The sequence below is a fragment of the Syngnathus floridae genome, chromosome 12 (assembly GCF_059516105.1).
Source record: "Syngnathus floridae isolate MCC-2025c chromosome 12, RoL_Sflo_1.0, whole genome shotgun sequence".
NCBI classification, from domain to species: domain Eukaryota; kingdom Metazoa; phylum Chordata; class Actinopteri; order Syngnathiformes; family Syngnathidae; genus Syngnathus; species Syngnathus floridae.
In genome coordinates this window covers 6,470,659-6,490,282 of record NC_142424.1, presented here as the reverse complement: position 1 = coordinate 6,490,282, position 19,624 = coordinate 6,470,659, and the positions used below count along the sequence as shown (strand labels likewise).

At 47.3% G+C, this 19,624-nt stretch overlaps 1 protein-coding gene and 1 long non-coding RNA gene across 7 annotated transcripts in view; one reads left to right on the top strand and one right to left on the bottom strand.

The window, feature by feature from the left end:
• The window catches only part of LOC148389847 (uncharacterized), a 35,748-nt gene that overhangs the window by 14,546 nt on the left and 1,578 nt on the right, over positions 1–19,624 (top strand). For all 6 annotated transcript variants that reach the window (XR_015861866.1, XR_015861868.1, XR_015861867.1 and 3 more), the window contains exons 5-6: positions 9,157–9,291; positions 18,476–18,565. This is a non-coding gene — a long non-coding RNA (uncharacterized LOC148389847). The remainder of the gene's footprint in view (positions 1–9,156; positions 9,292–18,475; positions 18,566–19,624) is intronic.
• Positions 2,134–18,733, bottom strand: smad7 (SMAD family member 7). The gene is made up of 4 exons (XM_088392654.1): positions 17,595–18,733; positions 16,586–16,639; positions 12,253–12,324; positions 2,134–2,824 (listed from the first exon to the last, which is right to left on the bottom strand). Exons 1-4 carry the CDS (start codon positions 18,061–18,063, stop codon positions 2,286–2,288), a joined length of 1,134 nt encoding a protein of 377 aa, XP_088248780.1. The 5' UTR covers positions 18,064–18,733; the 3' UTR covers positions 2,134–2,285.

The following is a 19,624-nucleotide window of genomic DNA, read 5'->3' as shown; positions in this document are numbered from 1 at the left end:
ATTGAAGTCAGCTGTCAGTCGGTGAGGCCGACGTCAAGGGAAATGTCTTTTCCTTGCATCATGTTATTGAAAAAGGAGATTGTCGGCTGTCTTGAGGCCATATTGCCGCCATCAATCATATTTCATGGGCCGTGTTCACTGACATTTCTCTTGAGTTATCCTCCTAATAATACTATATACATGCATGCAACCTATAGAAATGTACTCAGGAATGGGAGGAAGTTATAGCGTGGTGATGCTAATGTGATGTGACGCTAACAACCATGGAATATATCATTGGAATTAGAATAGAAGTCATCTGTGCATCAAAATTACCCTAGGGGGCGGGGGGGAGATTCCGATTGAACTCGAGGCCTGAAAAAATCATTGAAGGAACACTTCCTTACATTTGATTGAAGATCATTCTCGGTTCACATCCAAACAGAAGCTCCGGAAAGCTTTTCTGATATCCTCCAAATACATTCAGGGAGAGAAGCTTAATGGATGCGAGACATCCAAAGCTGCCTCCAACTGTAACTTCCTGCCCGTAATCATAGGCAGACTTCACTCTACCCACCATTGCCAACGTGTCCCTCATCCTGGCTTCTCTCCTGTCGTCCCCCCTTCCGGCTGGGAACAGACAGACAGACTACCCCCCCCTCTCCCTCCCCATCCATTTGAGTTTATTAAAACAGGCAGCTGAGCATGCGTTCATGCAAGCATGCATGTATCGACGTACTGTATATACACGTCTGACGCACATTAGGCACATGCGAGGCCACGGCGAGAGCGCCTGATCTGTAAATAGCACATGCACCTCCAAACAAAATCAACTTTTAAGGGATGACTCACTTTCCACTTTCAAACAATCGAGAGGATGTTTAGATCGGCGTGAAGGTCACGTGTGCGTGCACGTACACAATTTCCCCCATTGACACAGCCTAGACAAGATTTGATAAATTAAAGATAAAAAGTGTATTATATTGACACTTCCAAATTTTTTTGCCTGTTATTACTCACTGGTATGCAGATGCCTGATGGAATGTGTTGCCTTGTATTTTTCTTGACAGCCTGAGCTGCGAGGCTGCCATAACACTTTTAATGGCTTTAGTGCAGGGTGGGATCGGTGGGTCATAATTTCTGAGAGGTCATGGATATGCCAACAAACACATACATACACACGCACGCACAAACTTGGAACCGCTTAAATTGTATGCTACTGTATTAGCAAGGTTAAGGATTAGTGATGCATATCGTCCATTACGAGGCCTATGACTTCAAGGAACGAGGTGGTCCTGTCATGTGACCACCTCATATTCCACCCCGATGCTGTTCAGTCAAACTCGTGAATATTCATGACAACTGACTGTCTTGCAATTGTAACTGTCTGTGTGTGTATTATTCTCAGCTATTGCTACACCGTCGCCCTAAATTTTTGCACTTTTACAAACGGAACGTTGTACACAGTGTTGTTGTGCGTTGTGTAAAGTAGGCCTCGCAAATGTAGGTCTTTGAAACAGGGGAAGTGGGTAAAGCGGGCTTACAGTCGTAATCCGCTTCACAGACACCCATCTGACAGGACGAGGCCCAGACAGGCACGCACAAGCACACACACATTTTGTCTTGTGTGGGTCACAGTCAGGCTCGTTGCTCATTTCCACAGGCGTGCCACCAAAATTCTTTGTTTGATTCCGCACGTTCCTTCGGTGACAAGGAGGAAGACGGGCACCTCTGTTGACTTTGTGGCTTCCTGATGTGCGTCACTGCTTCCCGCCTGTGATGTCATCAATCATCAAGGACACCCATACCAAAATAACCCGAGCCCAAGGAGACCCTTTGAAAATTAATGATGAGCATTTTGGAAAAGGAATTGAGGGTCAAGTAGTCATGTCTTTGACTCAAATGACTGCACTGGTGGGATTTATGTAGATGCAACAAGAACACACCATGAAGCAGGAAATATTTGTATTTTTTTTTTTTTTTAATTTTGGCATTTCTTTGTTTTGCATTTATATTAAGCAAAGTGCATCTTAGTTTCTTTTTTCTCATCAACACATTGCACAATACATAAATAACGATGCATATAAAACGTCTTTGTATTTACAATTAATAATATATTTATATATAACATAAAATACATTTCTCGCCTCTTTATTTTTCATTAACTCTCGAGTCACTTTTCGTGAAGAAGCTCTTGTGTTTCTTCTTCTTCTTCTTCTGCAATAACTTTATCCATTTTGAACCTCTGGAACAAAAAAAGAGGATGGGGGAAAATGTCTGGGAGGAAGGGGCAGGGGAAGCCACCGCTATCGGGTGTTGAAGATGACCTCCAGCCAGCAGGGGCAGCTGCTGATGAACTGCCGAGTGTAGCACTGTCCCCAACCCTTCACGAAGCTGATTTGCACAGTGAAGCCTGTACGCGGCTGCTGCGTGAACTCATGGTCGTTGGGCCTCCGCAGGCTGCTGGCCTTGTCGTAGTCGAAAGCCTTGATGGAGAACCCGGGAAACACCTTGTGCACCAGCAGCGTTCGCGAGTCCGGGTTGTCCAGTGTGGCCGACTTGATGAAGATTGGGTAGCAGCTTCGGTTGTATACCCACACGCCGTCGGGCTCGCGGGTCAGCTGGATGCCGTAGCCGATCTTGGTGCGCACCATCTGCACCAGCTGCGACTTATTGTCCGAGCAGAGCTGGCCCAGACAGAAACCGTTGCCCTGAGGTAGATCATAGAAGATATCCAGGGAGGACTCCTGGACCGAGTAGAGGCGCCCCACACGGGTCTTCTCCTCCCAGTAGGCCACCACGCACCAGTGGGACCGCTCCCCCGACTCCTGCATGGCCAGCGAATCTAGAGAGGGAACAAAAATAACAGGACTTAATATTTCGGAAAAAAACCTTGCATGTCATGAGCATTTGAAACTTGGTCTGTAAGGTCTACAGTACTGTACATTGGTTGGTCTTGTTTTTTTTTGGACTGGTGAAATGACGGAAATAAGGAATGGCTGGTCGCGATAGGGAAATTGAGAAAAGGCCCTAAAACCCCAGACCAGAGAGGCAACCCCACAAAAAATGATGGATGCTGAATCCCAACATCCTAAGCAGTTCCTTAACTCTTCTCTGATCTCAGACATTCACTCGCAAGAGCATTAGCACTCAACCAACCAACCAAAAGAATCTCTGACTTGGTTACAAAAGCAAACCACTTCGCTATGCGTCAGTGAAAATAGCTAGACAATGTTCTCCCTGCAGACGAGCTTCGGTTGGCCTACTTGTCGACGTGCTTGAGGGATATTAGTAGCTTTGACACAGGGCAGACGGCAATATGGTCATAGTAGGCTTGTTTTCAGGCTTTGTAGACAAAAGTTTATCCTTGCCAGAAAAGCAACTGCAAAATTTAAGAGCATCTAAAAAAGTATCTACCGTGTATACTACCCGAAGGAGGACCAGAAAATGACCATCTGTCTCTAAAAGCAAACAAAGTCCATCAAATTCCTTGATTATGCCGCTTAATAGCACTCTCCGCCCTACTTTCTGCCATGTGGCAAGCAGCCACGTTGAAATTCCTGGAGGCCAATGCGACAACGGCGAGACGCTGGCGGGCAAGTGTCCACATGCACTACATTATTTGTTGAGGCATTAAAGCGCTTATCTCCTGTCTGGTTCGCCATGTTTTCGTTAGCGGCGTGGGCCAACAATGCGCTGACGTCACCGCAATCATCCCGCCGCGTTCTGCAGGAAATCGTCCTGCAAAGGAGGGGGATGGAGGGGCTGGCGTTGTTGAGTTGAATAACGTTCCCATAAACATTCCCTCCTCCAGCCTCCTTGGTCGGGGAGCACACGTGTAGTTGGAGCAGAATGGCGGAGGCGAGCGGCGAGGCCAAGCCAGTCTAAAGTTTCCCCGAGCGTAAAAAAGAAGCGTAGCATTGGCCGCGCTCCAATTTCCAGCCCCCTCCCTCCTCATATCTCTATTTCACAGCAATGTGGCTCCAAGCGACACCCCCCCCTCAAAAGATGGGAGCCAGTGAGGCGCGAGGAAGTGGAGGGGTGTCAAAGAGAGGGGAACACATAGTTGGACTGCAACTTTTGCGTCCTTGACTAATTGCAGCGTCCTCTGTCGGACTTGTTTACGTCCAAATGCAAAAGGACCCCCCCCCCCTTTTTCCCCCATCTCTGAGCTCCGCAGTTCTTTCATCTCGCACTAACCCCTCAAGTAAGCATTAATTTGGAAGGTCCCGCCGCAGACAAACTGCGACGCTAATGCGGCAGGATCTTTGGCGGTCCAAGCGAGCCTCACCGCGGCCTGTCATTAAGCTTCATTAGACAACACCGGCAGACGGAATCAGGGAGACTGGGGAGTGACTTTTAGGCAAGAGGTGGTGGGGGGAGGGTGGGAGGGAGGTGGCGACTGAAAGCCTTCCATAAAACAAGCAGAGCTGTGTTCTTTGAAGTTGGTCGCAGCCGGGCCTCGGGGGGAGTTTATCGTAAATCCATCTTCGTGGGGAGCATGGGGAGGGTGAGCCGCCCAAGAACCAGACTATCTACCTTAGACTAAACGCAAGGGGGGGAAAAAGGCATTTATCTTCCAGATAAGGGATGGAAAAACGTCTCTGACCCCGCTGACAGCCTGGTAGTGGCGCTCACCTGGGTTAAAGGGAGGGGGTCTGTAGTGTTTGTGTGTGTGTTTGACTGGGGAGGGGGCATAGACCTGGAGAGTGTGTCTGTTTGTTATTGCTGAGAGAGACGAGGCCTGGCGTCAGAGGTCATTAGAGCTCCGGGCTGCCTGTCTGAGCATGTCAGAAAACACCCCGCTATTCATGACGACACCAGCCGGGCCCGCTGGTTCCCGCCCCCGTCGCCATAGCCCCAGGCAGGAAGACGCATTAAATGCCACAAAGACCGAAGATAAGAACACGAGGGGAGGATAAACACGTCAACTAGCAAAACGAGATAAAATTCAGAAAAATGGGTTACCGCACAGACAGCCTTTTTGGCGACAATAATGGAGCGTAGGCACGTCACGGGCAAAGGGATTTTTAGTCGATCATAGTTTGCTCAGAAAAAGTTGCAAAGTTACAAGAAGTTAAAATTGTAAAGGTGGCTTTTGTTCAGCAAAGTGCCAATACAAAAGTAAGGCCATATTTTGTTCTGAAAAACTGAATATTGTCATTTTGCTCAGATAATACAGCAATATTGTGAGAAATGGTCACAATTTCTATACTGTAATAAAAGAGTAAGAAGTAAACAAAGTAGCACAAAAGGTAGCAATGTAACTCAAAAAAGTTTGTAAAGTTGCAATAGTGTTTCTGCAAACAACATTTTTGGTTACAAGAAAGGGGGGCGGGGCACAGGTACCTGAAGCCTCAGAGGCATTTATTAGCAGGGTGAAAGCGATACAGGCGCTTGTCCGCCATGTCAGGAGCTTGTTCACAGCTTGTCCTGACAGCACATGGCAACTTCATACTCAACAGACACGTGGGAGAAAGAGTGCATCTTGTTGCCAGGTTTCGGACAACCTTCTCTCCTCGCCTTACAGTCTGATGCTATTTGCGGCGCCCAACATAGGTGCTGTCTGACTGCGCCTCCCGTCCTTGGCGGGCCAAGCAGGGCACGTCTTCCGCATGTACATCTGTCTGGATGTCTGCCCGTCCAGGCATTAGTCTGTCTGTCTGTCGGCCAGCCGCTCCACCTGCTCTCAGCGCTTCTCCTCTCCGAGGATAATCTGGCTAGCCGGCAGTCTCGAGGCCATCTGTTGGCCCTCTCTTTTGTGCCTGTTAGCCGGCCGCCTGCGTCATTTTGGCCGACAGCCTCGGAAAATAATTTCCTAAAATAATTCCTCATTTCATTACTTTGTATTATAACTGGCTGTTTGAAGTCGTTTTTTTTTTTCCAATGCCTGCCTAATATCAAGTCGGGGAATCAAGACTCCGCAGAATCAGGATTGTTCTCCATTGAATCGACATTGCTGATGCCTTGGTGACTAATGAGTCATTGAGTTGCAAATTAGAAAATAAATAAATTTGGAGTCTGTGGACATTCATGTTAAGTGAAAATAATCTGCCTCACTTGAACTGTGACAATATCAATATTTGATTTAGTCATATTCAGTATTAATCACAAAACACGACAAATAACGGTATTGATTTTTTCCTACCTGCCTTGAAGTGAATAATCAAAACTACCCTGGGTACAAAAAAATGGTAATGATAAAGATGCATTTATTACATTTGCATTTTGTTCAACCTATTGCCATCTGCTAACATTAAAAACTTGGCAGGACGTGAAGGCTGAAAACACTGTTAGCACGTTGCTAATGCAGCAGATTGTGCGTGCGTCACACATTCTGACGATACAGATGATAACCGAGCATTTTGTGCTCTCGAATCAAAATGGCAGCCGGCAGGAGGGCACAGGCTAGCCAATTTAGCGCACACCGTTATCGTATCTCAATTTGAAACGGACGACAGTATGCTCTATGATAAAAACAGACGGTGTTCATTAAAAACCTCAAAATGTTTGGAAAATAAGGCTTTGCTCAAGTAGACTGGGGCAGCTATGTTAGCATCAATGCTATGCTAGCCAAAGCAACTGCACAAATGAGGGAGGAGGTAGTTGTCGGCTGACTGGGTCCTCGCAGTCTAAAAAGGTTAATCATTACTCCAGTCTGTCTCCACGTACACACGCGCGCGCGCACACACACACACACACACACACACACACACACACACACACACACACACACACACACACACACACACCGGCTCATTGCAGGAATGGGGAAGACGTGAAGGAAATGGACTCTTGGCGGCGGCGCCTTATTTTCTAAGTCAACACCCTCTCCCGAGCTGGCAGGGAGGAGGCGGTGACGGGGGTCTATTCCAAAAGTTCAAGGGTCACGCGGCTGAAGCATTCCTTTTGTTTGTTCTGAGGCAAGACATCTCACTCATCTCTCTCACACACATGCACGCACACACATCTACAAAAATAAACCCGTAGTCTCCACCAAAGCGGCGTGGCAGGTGAAACACAGAAAACAGAAGTTCAAAATCCTCCAAATATTCAATTTCCAATTATTTTTGACAGCAGAAGACATTCATATTGTCTTTGAGTTGAGTCTCAGCAAGCAATAGTAGACCCCAAAAAGTTGGTTTGAGCTAGAAAAAGATGTAGCCTTGATGGCAGGAAAAGCCTGGCATGGGAGTGGCCCACTTTCACTATCTGCACATCTTGGACAATGACTCGCAGACATGCTATTTCTTCCCAGAAGCATCCGGGGTGGGAGATAAGGAGTGGAATGTTTGGCTGACATAATCACATGATCTCCATGTCTGGACCCCGACAAGACATGACGAAGAAACATTATCATCATCCTCAGAAGAACATTCTGTTCCCATGGAACGCCTCCTTCCTCCTCATGCTGACTGACTTATTATTGCAACACTTCATCACGCTGACCACACATACACACACATACACACACATACAAACGCACACACACACACACACACACCATTCCCGAGGCCCAGATTTCCCAGGGTGACAGGACAAATAAACACCGCGTCGCCCAGCATCAGGGTGCCAGGCGAGCACTGATGATGTCATCACGGACTTATATACCATGCTGACTCACATAAGTGGACAAGTGGACACGCCCACTTGTTTCGCTGTGCCATTCAGGCGCCGTGGTGGAAAAAAATGCAGACGACCCGCTAAGACGCTATAGACAGTGTGTGGCTGTGTGTCTTTATATATATATGTGTGTGTTCTGTTATGCAATACAACGTATGATTTGTGGTATATAGTTTGGATGTGAACATGGCAACCAGCAGGAGAAAATGAATTATAAAAGTTGTCAGTTATGAAAATAGTTATCCTTTAGAATACATTTTCAATTATAATATTAAAAACAAAGTATAACTATTATGATAACAACTCCTTAAAAGTTATTTTTTTAAATGCTGTAATATTTCTACAATAAACTCAATAGATAAAAACTTTGACATTAACACCAGAAGGGCATTGATGATGTCATCAGTCAAGACTTGTTGCCCTGTGGCGTTCAGAAGGCGTGGGAACAAAAAAAAAACGACCAGCAGAGCCTGTCTAGCTTTTTGTTGTGTTTTTCATAAACACCTTTTATGCGTGTGTGATTACGCAACACACTGTTGTCATGACACAATCCGGTGCCTCGTGGCCAAAACAGTGACCTCTGGCTGATACAGTGAACTTCGTACATGAATGAATGGGATGCGGGGCAGAGACGGATGGGACGGGGGAACCGCCTTGCAGGAATCAAACACACGTGTGGGAACGCGAAGGCATGTATTTTTGCTTCCATCCCCTCTGTCGTTTCAGAATGGGCTTCCACGGTAACAATGTTCAACTTGTTCTGGGCCCCCCTTCCCGCTCTCCCCTGCTTAAAGGTAACCGTAAACGCCTCAGAATGGGAGACGATTCAGTACAAGGCAAGCGGCTCGGGGCCCACATTCCGTTCTCCTTCCTCCTCCTCCTAACCTCACTGTTTTTTCGATTTGCGCGGCGTAATGACACAGGGTGGAGAAAACAGAGGAGGGCCAAAAACCAAAATGGAGTCGCCCTTTGCCAAGAGGCGGCTTTGGCGGCCTCGCAAAGAGAGGAAGTGGGGGAGTAATGAGAGACGCCGGCCACGGCCCGACTCGGGAGCGGGGCCCCCGGCCGACATCTCTGCTCGCGCGCGCCGCTGAAAATTACAGAGGACGAGGCCTCCACCCAAAAGACGCCATCTTGCCTCCTTAAAGGAAACACGGGGCATCGAGATAGGAGGGGGGGAAAACGCAAAGGACAGTGGACTCTCCAAACTCTAACGCCACTTCCAGTTTCTCACATTCATCTATGTAATGAAGTGAAGAACACTGGACAAAAGTATTGGGACACCACATTTGCTACTTGCTTTTTGTGCACTGTTGGAGTAACTGCAATGATGCTCATTATAGACTTTTAGTACTACATAGAACTTCCTGACTTCTAAGATAATTCTAATAAACCAATGAAAAAGTAAAAACCAGCAGAGATAATCTCACTGAACTGGTGAGTTACACTGACAAAAACATTCCGATGTTCTTATTTTTGCTTTGCCTGTACGTGAGCGTGTGTGTGTTTTTTTTTTTTTTTTTTTTTTTTAATGCGACTCCTTTTCCCCGCCAGCTCAAAGACATGAGGTCATATCCTGCGCGGCCCTTTCCTCTTGCCGCTAACCCAAACAAGGCGGGAATGCTGGGAGCGCAGGAGCTGGAACGCTGAGGAACACTGAGGGCACTCTGTTCAGCAGTCAAGCTCGAAGTAAGTTTCCGGCTTTAAAAAAAAAAAAAAAAAATCTACTGGGTTATGAGGGTGACACTTGACTTCCCGTCATTAATGAATATATAAAAAAAAATAGGGCAGTCGTCATGACAGCAGGTTTGATTTAATGAGCCTGGACTAAATTTAATCCCCTTGCCGGAGACAATGATGGAGTTTGCACCTCCAGCGGATTAAGCCCCCAACTAATTGACATTGTGACAGGGATGTGGAGAGCAGGATGGAATTTTTAAAAAATGCAGGTGTCATTCTATAGGTGACTATGGTGACACTGGTTAGAATTAGGACAAAAAGTAACTTAAACTTTGTAAAAGGTTGAAAAAAAATTATTGGTGAGGACGGGTGAAAAATAAAAGTATTCAGTCAAAAATATATTAAGTGTAAATAAAAGTTCAAAACCACAAAAAAAAAATCCCATTTTGCCTGCAGACAGGCTGCCGGGTGAGGTGACGGAATTAAAAAAAGAAAAAGCCTGGCTAAATTTAAAACCACGGCGGGAGGAAGCGCCTGTGTGACAGTGGGCAGCGTGCCAGGGCTTGCACCGTGGTCATTCTATCCCTGTGTGAGTGTGTGCGTATGTGTGAGAGAGAGAGATATCGCAGCCTGACAGGATCCCAGTCAGTCCCGGGTGGCACCAGGAGGCACGCCACTAACACACTGCTAAGACGTTAGCAGCACTGTCCACATCCAAGAGCACACAAACAATCCCGATATGTCCAGTTAAAGCGTCTCTTCCCCAAATAAGAGCATTTCAGACAGCGCACTTCAACACACAGCGGCCTACGCCTGCGTCACGTCGGCTATTTGGGCCCTTTGCCAGAATTTCAACAGCCCTCTCATCATTTCTCGTTAAAAACAGAAGCAGACGTGGGCCCGTGCCCCGTGCGCAGGAACCACGTGGTGGGTGGAGAAAAAGCCACACGCGAACGCTAAATCCAGCACCAACCTCCGCCAAGGAACGCCAGACAATCCTAATTTGGATGAGATTAGACGCAGACATTGATTTTCTAGCCGCCCCACTTGTGTCATTGGGGATTGATGTATTATTACATGAGGAATAGGGGGAAATGTTATGCTAATAAAAGTAACAAATTTGAACAGAGGCAACTTTGATACTAATGCACCATGTGTTCTATGGTGGTTTCCCTGAACTACTAAATTTGGTTAGAATTGATTTACTTGTTTTTGAGCATATCTTCAAACTGACTTGGTCTACCCTGCTCTCCTGGGGGAAATGGTTTTGCTCAAATCTGCCAGCAAACAAATATTTTGTGGCAGATTTGTGTTGAGAAAATGCTAAGCTATCAATGTAAACAAAACCATGTTGAAACTATTATATGCATGCGGATGGCAATAATTCAGGTTGTGACCCACTATCCTCTAAGGAGTCCATTTTGTGTAACAAAGTGCGGTGAAAACCTCCTTGGCGGAGGTACTAAAGTCCCTGCCTCTCTTCATTCACAAAACACTTGGTGATCCCTCTCATCAGTTTCTGTGGTCAACTGAAACCCGCTCAATCAACTGCCCTCCCCCCCTCAACCCCCACTTCCCCAACCGTCCCTCCCTGTTCTGTGTCGTGTTCCAAGCGGATGACGCGAGGCGGTGAGAGGCCGCCACGGAGCCACTAGCCTGGCAGGCAGCCCGGCTTGCATTTGCGCTTGTCACTGTCGCGGCGGCTCGCTGAACTCCTCCTCTCCCGGATCGGATCTCTTTTCCCTAGTTTGTGGGTCATGCGCCACAGTCAACGATCCCTTAAATATTCAAGTTGGATCACCCTCAGCAACACCCCTGAAAGGAAAAAAAACCCCTTCCCTTTGCTGACCCGCCTCCCCTCTTCAATCTGTCTGGAGGGGAACATAAAAAAGGAGCGATTTGAGGGAGCTAGAAGGTCACCGGCAGGCCTTCTGGGAGAGCCATGTTTCTTTTGTCAGGGCCCCCGAGGGAGGGCGCAGGGGAGGTGAGAGGAACTGGGGGGGAGGGTGTAGCGGCTTGCCAGGGAAAACCATGAGGGCACTGCTTTTCTCCCATCTTAGCTGAGGAGGCCCATTCACAGAGCTGCTTGCTGACAGGAAGGAAACCAGGGGAGGAGGGCACAGCCCATTCAGAAACAAGTGGCAGCAAGAAGTACTAGTGGGGGGGCGCCCCCCACTACTCCGGTTCTAGGGTTTCTGGATTTTTATTTTTGCTGTGCTGAGGCTTAGGGTTAGGCTTGCTCTTGCTGTGCTTAGGGTTAGGGTTTGTGTTAGGCTTAGGCTTGCTTTTGCTGTGCTGAGGCTTAGGGTTAGGCTTGCTCTTGCTGTGCTTAGGGTTAGGGTTAGGGTTAGGGTTTGTGTTAGGCTTAGGCTTGCTTTTGCTGTGCTGAGGCTTAGAGTCAGGCTTGCTCTTGCTGTGCTTAGGGTTAGGGTTAGGGTTTGTGTTAGGCTTAGGCTTGCTTTTGCTGTGCTGAGGCTTAGGGTTAGGCTTGCTCTTGCTGTGCTTAGGGTTAGGGTTTGTGTTAGGCTTAGGCTTGCTTTTGCTGTTAGGGTTAGGTTGTTTTTTTTCTGGATTCTGGTTCTCTGCCGACACCAAACAAAGCAGGGCTTAGGGCGGTGGTGGTGCTGTGGAGTGGAGAGGGGTGCGCGTGGAATATGGCAGCAAACACCAACTGACATAAAACAGGCTTTAAAAGGGCCTGGTAATGAGAACCAGCTGAGGGCCCAGAGAGAACAACTCTGCCCACAGACGCGGCCCCGGTTTGGAAAGGCGGCCAAAGAGGATTTTGGGAAAGGAAAGCCAAGGAAGCCCTGAACTAGGGCCTGGAAAAAAAACGTGTCTGTCTCTTTCTCGCTTCACTTGGCTTTGGGTTTGCACAAGAACAGTACCAAGAGTGTGTTCCAAACACTACCCTCCATCGTCTTCTTCTTGACTTACTATAGTGGGGAAACACGCAATCAAGCTATTTACCTGAAAGCCCCACAGGGGCCGAGTAGGTTGTTCCTCCGGTCTCACTGGATGAGGGTCCTGAGTCCGGAGAATCTGGAGCAGAGACAGACGGAGACTTGGTATTAGTGAGGGGGGAGACGGCAAAGAAACAGCTGCGAGGCCGTCAATCACCAAGCTGAAATCAATGCCTGATGAAGACACTGACGGATAAATTTGAGCCACGATAATCTCCCATAATCTACTGCTTCGACAGAATCGGTAACCCTACATTCAAAGGAAGGGGTATTTCTTGCGGCTCCATCGCCGAACAAACAATGAAAAAGGGGTCAGAGGCATCGCGGTACCATGTATTCGGGAACAGAGGTTTTATTGGCAAGGCCTCGCTACCACCGCGGTCGTGCTAACGAGCGGCGCGGGCACACAGCCCCTCTTGGCCGAGACGGCCTTGCCTGCACTTTCATTGGCTGCCAGCGGCCTGGCCCTAGTCGCCAGGGCAACAGTTCACAGCTGACCGCAGGATTGAGGAAGGGGGTGGGAGGCCGTAGGGGTAAACACTGTGTGGATTATGTCCCACCATAGAAGAAACAAGGTGGCAATTTACATCAGGGCTAATGGACTAATCGTCGTTGCCAGTGCTGTGTCGGACAGCGACCGTGACACGGATGACCTCCACTTCCTGCTCGTGAGAGTCGTAAATTTGAGTCGTCGTAAAAAAAATCCCCAGGAAGACGACGGGCGTGCGATTTTACAACAGGGATGGCCTTCTTTAGATTACATACTCTCAAGGTGTCATTAATGAACAACTTGGCAGACATTGAAGAAGACAGTTACAAGATCAAGGAGTACATTAGGTACCGTTCAGGGTACAAGGTCCACAAAAACTTGAAGTTCAATGTGTACCGTTTGAAGTACTGGATCCATGAGAACAATTACATTTCTGGGTATTAAATCTAGAAGTACCAGGCCCAAAGCAGAGTGATGTCAATGGAAGGAGTAAAATGGAAATAGTTTTTCCACGAAAAATTCCAGGATTGATGAGGACAAGGGGTACAATAGGTATAGTTGTGAATTCAAACCATTTTTGTTCACATATAATGCTAGCATGCATGCTAAGCCTCAGGAAGTTACCGCGCGATCGGGTGACTGACGGCTGCCCCGGGCTAGTGGCGGGGGGCGGGACCGTCTATGGCCTATTGTCCTATTAATACATCTCCGCAGAGTCTCTCCCGTGGTCGTGATGGCCATAGCAGCTGCGCCCGCTGAGTAATGACAAACGGCGGAAAAAAGTGTGACAGATGATTTAGAGGCTAGGCTAGCTGCTAATTTCCTGGTTCTCCCGTGGCACTCCCACACAACTCCAGGATCTTTTTCCAGTTGCATAATCACTTCCTGTATCCGCACAAGATTTCCTATTTGCTTCAGCCTGTGCGATACTGGTTGTTAGCATGACTGACAGTGCTGATGCTCGGCTTTAGTAAGACGCTGAATAAATAATGGTTGATAAGCAGACAGGGAGGGAGCCCGGGGGCAGGTGCGGAGTGGAGTGGTGAGGCTGGAGGGGGTGGGATGGGGAGGGGTGGTGTAGTTGTACTATGGAGTCACAGCTGCAGCTGCAATGACTTCCTATTGTTTCCACTCACTGAAAGCCACTTTCTCCCTTTTCGACCGGCGGACCCCCAGCCAGCTGCTCGTCTGGCAGGGGTCATTGTCTGGACCCCCGGCTTTCTTTTACGGCACTGACACACACCCGTAAATGAGAGGAGACCCCCGCATACCCTACCTCCCACCCTGTCCACATGGACACATCTCACTGTGCACTATATAACCCCAAGTGGCAGTTCAACTGCAGCGGTACAGAATCAGAGGGGGCGGGGCTAGACACAAGGCTGTTTGTTGATTGGTCTGCAAAGATGATTGCTTGTTATTCCTTCTTTAAAAGCCCCTTGCCTCACTGTAATTTTTGCTTCTTGAGTTTTCTCGAGCCGCATTGAGCTGGAAGCTACAATGATTGCTTTGGAATGGTGCCGCGAGGCATGATACTAAATTTTACTTTTCAGCATGGTTACTTGAATCAGCATCCCTATTAATACTTGCAATCTAGAGAAGTGTGTTGTTTTGAAAAAACACTGCTTGTAGTTTCATTTTTCTGTTTGCGCTTAAGCCACGCGATTACCAGGTGGTTTTCCAGAAGAATCCCCGTTCTGTTTCCCTAAAACTTCCGACAGTGCCAAAATTGCACTCCATTTTTAGTCCTAAATCAGGAATAGATGCGACGATTGTTAATGGAATACACGCTGTAGGCATATATTTGGAAGACAGTGGGCATGTTGAGCCTCGCATTAAAACTTTGGGTTTGGGTGCAAATGTTGACAGCGCTCATTATTTTGATTTGGGATCAGCACCCAAGCTGCATGGTTGCCATCATTGTTTCTTCAAAGTACCGGTACCTGAGATAGTGGATTGTTGATTGTCTTGTTTTGAGTTTCTCTTTCTCTTTCTCTAACATTATCTCTTGTTATCAGGCAGTTACTGTTAAACTTTACACAGATCTGATCTACTTTCGTTCCTTGGGATAATGCTTGAGAATACTTCTCTTGAGTAAACTGTACACAAGTATACTTTATATGATATAATCTGCCAAGGTACTACAAATGCAAAGCAGCTAATAATATATTCAGAAAATAAATGAGCAAGTCCTTTATCCATCTTGTAATTAGATAGGGGATCGGTTATTACGTTGTAAACTCACTCAAATATCCTACAAAGCCTAGTTACGTACTTTGTGTTTCAACATTCTCTTTCTCTATTGCTTGAGAGCTAGAGAAGCAGGAAAAGACTGCTTTGGAATGACACTCCACACCACTGCATGACCTGTGTCGATTTTCGCTTTAGCTGGAGCCATGCGGGTATTCACAGCAGTGGCTTTTTATGCCACCAAGTAGTTCTATCGATCAGGAAACTCTCATCTGGCGGATCAGTGATCGCTGTGTAATCGTCATACAAAAGCCGTATAATTACCGTATTCTTGCGATTAGCATATTTATAGCAAGGTGCTAAAACCTAGACTCGGAAATGTCCTCTAAATACAACGTATGTAATAAATGACGGTTTTCTGCATCATCACGCAGTCCGAGTGGCGACACGCTACACTTGAAACGTAACACGCTTCACAGGGCGACGATGACATAACCCTCTGCGCCTCTCTGGCACCGAGGTGACAACCGTCGTCTGGCTCAGGCTGCCGTGGCGGCCAACAAACAAACAAACAGGCCAAGACTGCCGCCGCTCGGTAAACAACCAAAGACGCTAAAAACAGCTCACACATGCGAACATTAAAGCCATCCAACACCGGAGACATGTCCCGCTAACATGACTGAAGTGTGAATAAGTGAGCAGGGCTCCATGAAGACGGACTGGCAAACAAACACGCTTGTAAGCCGCTGTGAGCGCCAGCTGGCCGCCAGCCACGCTAGAAGTGCACAGCCAGCCTCAGTGCCTCTGCGCTGCTGCCATAAATCACAGCAAAACATGGAGCTGCTTCCTGTGCACACCATCATGTATGTGCACACACATGCGCTGCAGAAGCTGCATTTATGAAGATGTTCAAGTCAAAAGTGGCTTTATGAAGAAAGGGAGTTTGAGAGAGGTGTTTGCACGGCGCTGTTTGAAGCAAAAACAACATAAATTGCCATTTTGGTCACTCTCGTCATACAAAAACTTTATTACGGCACTCTAAGTGCATGACCCTGTTAATAGGTTGCGGGAAACGCTGAGAATGCAGGCGAAACGAAAATGTCAAAGTTGTGTCGTTTTGATTCTTCCACAATGGAAAATTTAAAAATTGTGGCATTTCTTTCAAATGAGTCACACCACTGTCTTAAAATGAAAGTTAAATGTGTGCATGTGAAAACTAAAGCATTTTGTCTTGGTTGCTTACTTTAAGGTGCTATATCACCAATCTACAAATTCATTCATCAGGGTTTGCAAGAATTGCTTGACTTGTGCCCAAATTTGAAAACCAGTCTTTATAAAATGACACTTATTAGAAAATGCTGAATGCAAGAAAAAATAGGAAAAGCAACAATAATGAACCTCCGTGCTATTAACACTTGTCTTGCCACGACACAAATGTATCCAATACAACACATACTCCCCACAAAGGTTATCCAACGACTATTTCGGAAAACTTCAAGCTCGTTGCACGTCGCCAACTCGTGGCCTGGCATTCTTACATTGTATGTAAACGAATAGCGAGCTTTGTTTCGACATTAGTATTTGGACCGGAACGTACTTGGCTTTTATTGCAATTGAGTTCAAATCAGTCTCATGCAAACATGAATGCGTGTGAGCTCACCTGGTGGTTTAAGATAATCCATGGGATAGCGGGAATATGGAGGAGGTGGAGACTCTGTATGGAGACAGGGGGGGGCAAAAGTGTAAGAACATACCACACGGGTCATAAACCTAAGGCACGTGGACCAGAGAGGGCCCGTGAGACCATTTTTAATCAAGCCTTCAGATAACTCCAAAGACTAATTAAACTAGAAACACTTATCATTCCTAATAACCTCATAATATTTCCCGTCGGTTTAGCACACCCTCCGAGGATTTTGTGAGCAAGAGAGTGAGGCCCCGAGGGCTGGCTATTGCCTTTCACTGACAGCCAGATAAACAAGGGGGCCGCCTGGCGCCAGGAGGGCCGCTATCACCGTCTAGGACAAACTCAGATAGGGGCCTCGCTCCCTCTCTCTCGCTCTCGCGCTCTCCGTCTCTCTCTCTCTGTCTCTCTCCCTCTGTCTCGCTCTCTCCCTCCGTCTCGCTCTCTCCCTCCGTCTCGCTCTCTCGCATTTCTCTCGCTCTGTTTCTCTGTCTGTCTCTTTGTCTCTCACACACACGCACACACACTTGAAAACTTCCCTGCACAGTAATAAACTGAATAAAATGGAAACTTAAAAGGAGCACGACAACACCAAAGTAACCAAAAAAAACTTCAAAAATAAATTCAAAACGTGCAAATAAAATAGTAACTAAAACAAAGCAGTGCAATTACACAATGCAAACAATACTTAAACAACAGTATTGTATTTTATTATTATAATGCCTAGCTTTTATTATACAAACAAAACATTTTAAAAACTTCAATGACAATATAGTTTTGTCAAAGGCAACTAACCTTACTTGAAGGATTGGTACTCAGGTAGGCTGCCAGTACCAGCCACCGATAATTCATAATTCAAATATTTGTTGTTTATTTTACACCAGTGCCATCAAGAGTCAACTTAATTTTGTTTACATATTATCTTTTTTATTTTCATATTTTTTTGTTCTTTATTTTTTGGGGGGGAAAAAAGAGGTCTGCTCACCGAGTTCACAGAGGCGGCTCATGTGATGCGGGTTGCAGCAGACGAGCTCCGGGTTGACTTTCCCGTAGGATTCACAGCACGACAGCCTCTTGAGCTCCGAGGAATGCCTGAGGTCGGGCCACCTGAACACCTTGTAGAGCAGCATGGGGAGGGAGTAAGACACTTGACCCACTTTGGCGTCCACTTTGCCCGGGAGCAGTAAGCAGGGGCTTCGGGCGCCCCCCTTGGACTCCACCGCCTGCAAAAGCACCTCCAATTGTTTCTCTTTAATCTTCTTGAGCACGGAGTGGGTGAGTGCCTTTAATTCGGCCTCCGACCCGCCGTGGGACTTGGCCGCCACCTTGGCCGCTTTGCCCATGCAGCAGCTCCCGGGGCCATGCGTCCCTCTGTCCGCCTCCCCGTCGCCCTCCACGGGCGCGCGGCTCCGCCACAGTCGCCGGACGAGCCCCGATCGTTTGGTCCTGAACATGCGGGACGAGATGAGGGATCCCCGGCTAAACAACGGGCATGGTGTCCGCAAACCATGAAGATTGCCGGGTCCGAGTCCGGAGGAGGCGGCGGAGGAGGGGATGAGGAGGGCGGCGACGACGGCGGCGGCGGAGAGGCGGCGAGCCGGAGGAGCGGAGCGGCGGGGCTGCAGCAGCGCGCCGCCGGAGACGGGAGCCCGCAGCCCGGCCAGGCGCTCGAGCCTGCTCCTTTGGGCCGCCGCCGGTACTCGGCACGCTCGCTGAGTGGCTCCCTGCTCACAACATCGAGGGGTCTTCGATCGCGCTACAACAAAGCAGCGTGACGTGAAAGGGACCCGAAAGAGCTTTTAATCCACGTCAACTAAAAATTCCAAAATTCAGGCTCGTGTTTTTTTCTTTTTTTTCTTTTTTCAGGTCCGTGATATCCTTCAGCGTGGAATCCTGCAGCCTTTCTCTACACGCACACGGCGAGTCTGTGCGTGGCACCAGAGCAAGCAGACGTGGGTGAGTGTGTGTGCTCCCTACAGGCGGGGGTACAAGTGAGTGAGCGTGTGTGTATGTGTGTGCGCGCGTGTGGCGTGGATTGGCTAGTGGTGTGCGTGTGTGTCCTCTCCACAGTGCGCATTGACGCGCCCGGTCACATGGGCGTCTAGACAGCCTGTCGCTTGACAAAGAAATGGGATTGTGTTGTTGCGCAAACACTAAACGCGCGTTATCAAGCAGAGCGCGCACACTCAAGCGAGCACGAGCACGCCAATGAAAAAATAAAAAAAAGTTGACGTTCTTTTGCGGGGCAAAAAGTGTCCCACTCGACTTAATAAAGTACGTATGTGAAATAGAAGTGGACGTAGGTAAAGCAGTGTGGCTTAAAATGATATTTGACATTTGTTTCGGGAAGTTTTGTAATGTTAATGAAAAGTTTCCTTGTCAATTTAATGTATCCGCCACGAATTTTTATGTGCACCATCACTACTGTTTCCCGTCACGAATTGACTTTGTCATTGTTCGTATTTGACTTTCAATAGATTTCACACACACATACGTTTTCAAACACAAAAATCGAGAGGAATTTATGTGGTCCTGCGAGAATAAGATGAGAGAGGGAAAAAACCCAACTGATTTTAGCCTTGCTTGCTCGTGACTCCCCCCTGCTGGACGCTTACGACACACTAAAAAAATACCCCCACTTCTATTTATATGTATGAAGCAGAGAGGCCACTTCCGGTCATGGGTTCAAGGGGATGCGGCTCAGTCGATGCTTTGACAGATATAAAATCATATAAAATGTTTCGAGTTTTGAAAATTGTATTATAATCTAGTACATATATTTGTGAGGGCAAAAAGGTAACATTACAACAAAATTCATCCACCAAAAATATTTTTGTTTTGTAAGAAATTTTAAGTTCTCAACAAAACCTTTTTTTCGCAGTAGTCTTTTACTTTATCTTCCTTTTTTTATCATTGTTATTAGCATGTCGCCAATAATTTATAATGGAGTCTAGACAGTCATTGTGCTGAATTTGCATGAGTGTATGCGTGTAGTTGCCGCAAAGACAGACAAGG

Coding starts and splice junctions, on each gene's coding strand:
- smad7 (XM_088392654.1), bottom strand. CDS start 18,063: ATGTTCAGGACCAAACGATCGGGGCTCGTCCGGCGACTGTGGCGGAGC. Junction 16,640..17,594: donor GAGCCGCCTCTGTGAACTCG/GTGAGCAGACCT, acceptor GTCTCCATACAG/AGTCTCCACCTCCTCCATAT. Junction 2,825..12,252: donor GGCCCCTGTGGGGCTTTCAG/GTAAATAGCTTG, acceptor TTCCCTCTCTAG/ATTCGCTGGCCATGCAGGAG.